The sequence below is a fragment of the Benincasa hispida genome, chromosome 11 (genome assembly GCF_009727055.1).
Source record: "Benincasa hispida cultivar B227 chromosome 11, ASM972705v1, whole genome shotgun sequence".
NCBI classification, from domain to species: domain Eukaryota; kingdom Viridiplantae; phylum Streptophyta; class Magnoliopsida; order Cucurbitales; family Cucurbitaceae; genus Benincasa; species Benincasa hispida.
In genome coordinates, this window is record NC_052359.1 from 60392829 (window position 1) to 60399450 (window position 6622).

General features: G+C 32.9%; 1 protein-coding gene across 11 annotated transcripts; it reads right to left on the reverse strand.

The window, feature by feature from the left end:
- Nucleotides 1-1496: 1496 nt before the first annotated feature.
- Nucleotides 1497-5210, reverse strand: LOC120091957 (protein REVEILLE 8). 11 transcript variants are annotated; one of them, XM_039050136.1, is made up of 9 exons: nucleotides 4878-5210; nucleotides 4116-4173; nucleotides 3904-4039; nucleotides 3668-3826; nucleotides 3460-3564; nucleotides 3233-3342; nucleotides 2939-2998; nucleotides 2398-2452; nucleotides 1497-2111 (listed from the first exon to the last, which is right to left on the reverse strand). In XM_039050136.1, the coding sequence occupies exons 1-8, from the start codon at nucleotides 5030-5032 to the stop codon at nucleotides 2426-2428; spliced, it is 810 nt and encodes a 269-aa protein (XP_038906064.1). In that variant the 5' UTR covers nucleotides 5033-5210; the 3' UTR covers nucleotides 1497-2111; nucleotides 2398-2425. The 11 variants fall into 11 exon arrangements, with proteins under 11 accessions (XP_038906064.1, XP_038906063.1, XP_038906060.1 ...); XM_039050135.1 differs by having other exon boundaries at nucleotides 1497-2239; XM_039050132.1 differs by lacking the exon at nucleotides 2398-2452 and having other exon boundaries at nucleotides 3668-3784.
- Between the last annotated feature and the right edge of the window lie 1412 nt (nucleotides 5211-6622).

Here is a 6622-nt window from a genome sequence, read left to right on the forward strand (position 1 = left end):
AATGTAAGAAATGGTGAGTAAATAGGCTTAATTTTCTAAAACCAAATTGTTGTCAAACGGGACCTTAGTTTTTAGTTTTTGAAAATTAAGGTTATAAACACCCATTCTTTCTCTAAATTTCTCGCATAGTCATATGTTTTTTTACGAATGTTTCTAAATTAAAAAAAAAAATAGTTTCTAAAAGCTTGTTTTTGTTTTTGTTATTTTTCTTTTAAGCTAGGTAAAAATTATAGAAAAATGGAGAGACAATAAGTATAAATTTCAAATACATGTAAAAAAGTAAAGTCTCTCCAAAATAAAATCTAAAAAATTAGTTTTAAAGAACTTGTTTTTGGAATTTTGAAAGATGAATTTTGTTTTTGGAATTTTAAAAGATGGATTTCATGATCAAGAAATTGCGAGAAAAAAAAACAATTTTTTTAATCACACTATCACTACAACACAATACTCCATAAACATTTTGAAATTTTGTGACATTGTGTTAAATGAATTTTTTAACAAATAGATTTTGCATTAAAAAATTCCAACCAATAAAAAAATCAATTTTTAAAAGATAGGACAAGAATAAAATAGAGGAACTAAAATAACGCGACAGACAAATATGAAGATAAATTTTAACTTTTTTTTAGTTACAAAATGTCATCTCAAATCTCAACGAGAATATGAGATATTTGAACAATTAAGTGGCAATCAATAAGGAAAAAAAATTTAAAAGTCTCTCCTTATACTCACTTAAGAGGAAAGAGCTCATATAAACCAAAACCATTGCCTTCTGATCAATTCTTTTGAACATTCTTTAAGCGAAATAATCGATCTAAAACAATGCCAGAAAACCCTTCTCAAAATTCTAAGCTAAATTCACATTAATTAAAATGTCAACACGAACTCAGAAGGAATTTGATTTTTCTCCTAGTCAGAGCAGTTAAACAAACTCTCATATGAGCTTCTATCGGCTCATTCATCTAACCATAGACTAGAACCACTTTTGATTTTGTAATATTTTCTTCATTGATTACTCTCAGTTCTTTCATTTCCACGTAAAGGTCATTTTCTTCATGAGTATTAGTATGATCATATATTCCTCTAGATCCCACACCGCCATGAACTTTGATAATGTTGTTGATCAATTCTACAATCTCTTTTACCCATTCCAACCCCTCTAAATAGTCCTGTTTTTTCCTCCATATGTTTCAAAAATCGATAATTTTGTATCTACCTATATAAGAGCGGGGTAGATCTATGGATATGAGAAGGAGATGTTATAAGAGTATCTACAAGATCCAATTTATCAATAACTTTTTCAAGCATGTTGAAAATCCAACCAAGGACATTATATGCAAATCAAAAGATCAGAATTTCATATGTTGTTAATTTATACGGAATATCCAACTAATTATATTTCTTCCAACATGACATTGATCATCTCAATCTCGAGTAATAAAAGCCACAACATTGATCGAAGAAAATTAGTAGCTAGAAGGGAAAGAAGATAATCTAGAAACACGTTTCTTTTATATGTACTAACCCATTTCATTCTTTCTGGAAAAAAAGGCCACTTACAAAACAGGTGAACTTCACTAAGAACAACAGCAATTTACACTCATTTCTAACGATACAAGCACAAGAAGATCGCCTATAAGAAGATCGCCTATCCAATACCACTCTGAGATCGAGCCATGTTTTGGTTCAACAGCCCGATCGAGCACCCTTGCAAACAGTTAACGGGGCTGTACTTTTATTAGCACATGACAAAATTCATCAAACAGATCTTACAACAATATACATTTGGTTATAGGCCAAACCCGAAATATGAGCCTTGGTAAGGTGCCAAAGAGGAGGATCCATAGAGCCTCAAAAGAATCAATGGAGACCAATTTTTGATACAATCTTCTCTAACAGCCCTGGCTGGCAGCTGGCGTTGTTCGGGTGTTCCAACGCTCTGACTTCGACAAGTAATAGGCAGAGTAGATAAGAGCTGATACAAGGTAATGAGCTAATTTTAGGTAGTAGGTAATTCAACAGGATATATCATCAGCATGCTTCTTTGTAGGCATTCCTGCAGTGACTGCTACTGTTTTTGTATTGACATCATAGGTTGACAACACAGTTCTCTGAAACAAATCAGTTAAGACGATATAGAAACCGTTTAGAACGTTTTCAAATGCTTAACCATGTGAGGAGAACAAGTTACTATTCAATTCCAAAACTGAGTATCAACCAGAGCCTTCAGAATGTTTTCCTTCAATGTGGGAATTACACAATGTCAGTTTCTTAGAATTGTCCTTACCATTACACGCAAAAAGAGCTTGTATACATTCTTAGAAAGGTAAATAATGTTTATTACTCGAGAGCTGCTAAAAGAAAGCATACGAAGTTTTCTAAGACTTGGATCAATACCCTCAAGAGTATAGATTTTGTTTGATCCCTATGTTAAACAGCAGCAGCTTGCAACCTAGTTTCACAGTCCACTCAATCAATAAAATGGAATTTATAATTATTTTTCAAGTCATAGAAGTTCACCCTAAGGCCTAAGCAAATCCAAAGAACAATTATGATTTGACATTACCAACCATGTGACTGAGCACAAGATATAAGCATGGCAGTGATAAATCACTGATTGACTCAAAAGTTTAAGCTAAAGGGCGAAGGTAAAATTAATATCGTACCATTTAACACTATTTTCACTTGTGAGCTTGAAAAATGTAGAAGACCCAACAAGAAGAAATCAATATTAATTGGGAAGGAAATAATATTGTAGGAGTTTGAACACAAGACCTTTGGACCACTTGTTCTAATACCATGCTAAATCACCGATTGATCCGGTGAAGGTAACTTTAATATTATATTATCTAACAGCACCGAGACTGAAAAGTACAAGTTAGAAACGGACAGATGCAGACATATATGTACTTGGAGAATGGAAGTATGCCAGACTTACGAGTGGTTCAAAGTCAGGGCTGGACAAATTAAAACTGAGGTTTCGCATCAACAACAAAACCTGCAAGTCACCATTTGAAGTTATGAGCAAATGCTTGCGGTTATTTCAAGAAGGGTGTTTAGCATGTATTAATCCGGAGTCTATAAAGATCAGCATGGTTGCAACTAGGAAGCAATATAAACAAGCAGAATATGATTCATGATCGTGCACTAGGGTCCAGCCTAGCTAATTATTCATGTACAATTACAGTCACTAGTACAAGTCAGAGGCACAATCACAAATTCTCAAACTCACTGTTTCGAAGTTGATAGGATCCATCTCCTTGAGTTTATTCACATGTTCTTTACTGTCTGGGTCAAAAACGCTACCAATGAAGCCATAAACTTCAGCAAAATCTGGTATACCTACAGGATACCCAATAAATAAAAACTCAGATCATAATTTCACTTCTAAACACCCACCCTGCACACTTGGCTTTTTCACTGACTTAAAACTATATTATAACCAATCTAGAATGTTACCGTGAAGCATAGGAGCTTGTTTTCCCTGCTTTCCCATATCAGGGCTTCCCATACCATTGAGGCTGCTACTACTGATCATTGGTGTCCCTTCCGATGCAATATCAGCTGAATTGTAACACCATGTGATAAGATAAGGGCTTAAGAGTCCAATTTACAAGCCAATCTACTACATTGAAGATTTTAGCGGTGAGGGGATAAATATACGTACTTTCAGATCTGTGAAAATTTGTAAATTCATCTTGTGGTTGCATGATTTTGCTCAAAGAAGGGTTAATCATTATCGACGCATCGTCCCAAGGAGAATATCCAGGTGTTAGGGTATTAACTGAAGAAGGATAACCCATTGATGCTTGCAACGGTAACAAAACTATTGAATATGAGTTAATTATATCAGTAGTTAAAGCTTTGAAGTGTGCGCGTTGCTTATGAATCAGATTTCCGTACCATTTTTTGATGCCTTTTGTGGATAAGGATGTGAAGCCTTGCGTTTTGGGCGTGGGGGAGGTACGTGTGCTATCGTTCCATTTTTTTGGACTTTCAAAAAGTACTTTTGGGCGTGACTCCGAATCTGCAGCATCGACTGTAGAGTAAAGAACATGTTGTGGGAAGAAATCAAAGAGCAAAAGCTCCAACAAACCAAATCGAGCGTCTTTCACCTGAATAACTGTCTTTGAACCTACAAAATCTTCAATTTTCTTCCAGTCACGATCAAACCTGAAAATTTGACATATGAACTAAAATTGCAGAAATCGTAAATTTCCCCTCTAATTTTCTTCGGTTCCTATACTAGTATATTTTCTACATGTCAAACTCGTAAATTGCCTCCTAACACCTCAATTCTAGGATAGAAAAACCACAACTACAGAGCTTTCAATACTCTGATTTTAAGTCAATGGATTTCTAACCAACAGAAAACGCCGATTACAGAACAGTATGATAGCTCCACAATGATGATATGAAAAAGCTCCAAATGAAACAAAATTAAGCGATGTGGAATGACGAAGAGCGGGAAAACAAAACTTAAACCATCGAAGTTAAGAAAACTCGAAGGTTTAAATCCTCAAACCACACAGCATCAACATCGGAGCCGGAAAACGAGGAACAGAATCATGAAAACTAAAATCAACAGAATCATGAAAACTAAAATCAATAAGGAAGATAAAGCTCCCTCCGGAAGTTATAAAGCAATTCCGATTTCAAAAAACAAAAAAACGTAAATCAGACTTGAATATTGGTTTCGGGAGGTAGAATTCGACATAAACATCAGTAGACGAAATTTCTTAGAAAATTGCAAGTAACAAACATAATAAACTCACAGCTGAAGAGCTTCAAGGAATTTATCGGGCTCTTCTTCAGTCCAGAGAGAAAGTAGACGAAATTTCTTAGAAAATTGCAAGTAACAAACATAATAAACTCACAGCTGAAGAGCTTCGAGGAATTTATCGTGCTCTTCTTCAGTCCAGCTCTCTCTAGACTTGGTAATGGTGTAGGGCTTGCGAACCTTCTTGCCGGAGGAATCAGCAGCAGTGGAAGTCGCCATAGAAGGATTTGGATTCGAAGCGTTGGAGTTCATGAGGTTAATCAGAGCATGATAAGGCTGAATCGGAGCAGAGACGGAGGAAGGTAACAATGGCGGGCAAGGTGTGAAATGGAAACTTGTGGAGCGAAATTTGACGCCTTTCGTTTGGTTGGCCACTAGGGAGCGTTCGATTGAAACGATTTAATCGCCTGCCGTACATTCTCTTCCTCGTCGTAGACTCCATTTTAAATGCCATAATTTAGTCGTCCCAATTTCTTGAATAAAATAAAAGAGAATTTTCAAAAATAGAAAAATAAGATAAATTATTTATATAAAATAATAGAATTTAATATTTTTTTATAAATATTTATAGAACTCTATCGGTAATAAAAATTGTAAAAGTATATCAATAATACTATGTGATAGACGTCGATAAAAGTTTATCAATATTTATTGTATTTTTTTTTCTATTTCTGTAAATAGTTTGACATTTTTTTATATGTGAAAATTTTCCTAAATTAAATTGGATTATGGATTTAAATTTTGGTTTCTATTATTATTTTATTGCTTTAAATATTATTTTGGCTTCCATACTGTTAGTATTATCTTTGGTTTATTTGATCATTTGTACTTTCAAATTTTTATTTATAGCATTGTTGGTTAAATTTTTATTTATTTTGATCCCTACATACTTCTAAAAGGTGATCATTGGTCACTTCGTTTTCATTTTTAAGGGATAAACATGATGTCTTTTCAAAGTACCAATCAACAAACATGTGCAATGCACATGAAATCTTGTAGTTCTAATTATTTTTCTAAATAGTAATTTTTAGCATATAATAAATGAATATTATACAATTTTATTTTAATTACTATCAACTTTTAAAAGTTAGATGATGTAACAATCTTCATTTTAATGTTCTCATATTATCTTTACACACACAAAAAAAAAAAAAAAAACTTATATCTAATACAGAGAGAAAAATATGTTAATATTCCAATATAGTAATATATATAATGCAATAACTTTATTCTAATGTCATATATATCTTCTGTGAGTTCATAAGATGATGCATTATTTCATCGTATTAATTACTACTTTCATTCAATTAAATCTTCTAATTTTTTTTCTTTTTCATATTTTCTATACAATTTTGATCTCATAGAATTATTCTTTTTTAGAATGTAAATGCAAGTATTTATTTATTTTCCTTTTACACGTTTATATCATATATTCCATTGAAAGAATCAAGACACCAATTCGATGTGTATAGCCACCTCTAGACCAAACATGCATCCAATTAGCAACTATTACATCTTATCTTGAAGAGTCATGTCCTATCACATCAATTACACTTACTCGCCTAAGTCTTTGTTTTTTAAATATTTTGTTTTATTTTGTAAACTAATCTCCACTTATCTTCCAAAAAGACACCTACACACGAAAAGTCACACTCACTTGACAGAGGGCAATATGAGAATTTGTGAAAAATGTAAGGACAAAAGAGACATTAAAAATTCTCCCTATTTACCCTTTTTAATATAATGGAGAATGGAGATATGAATCAAGATGAACCAAAACTAGTAATATATGGCTAAAATAACAGATTTGAAAGTATAAGAATCAAAATAAACTAAATAAAG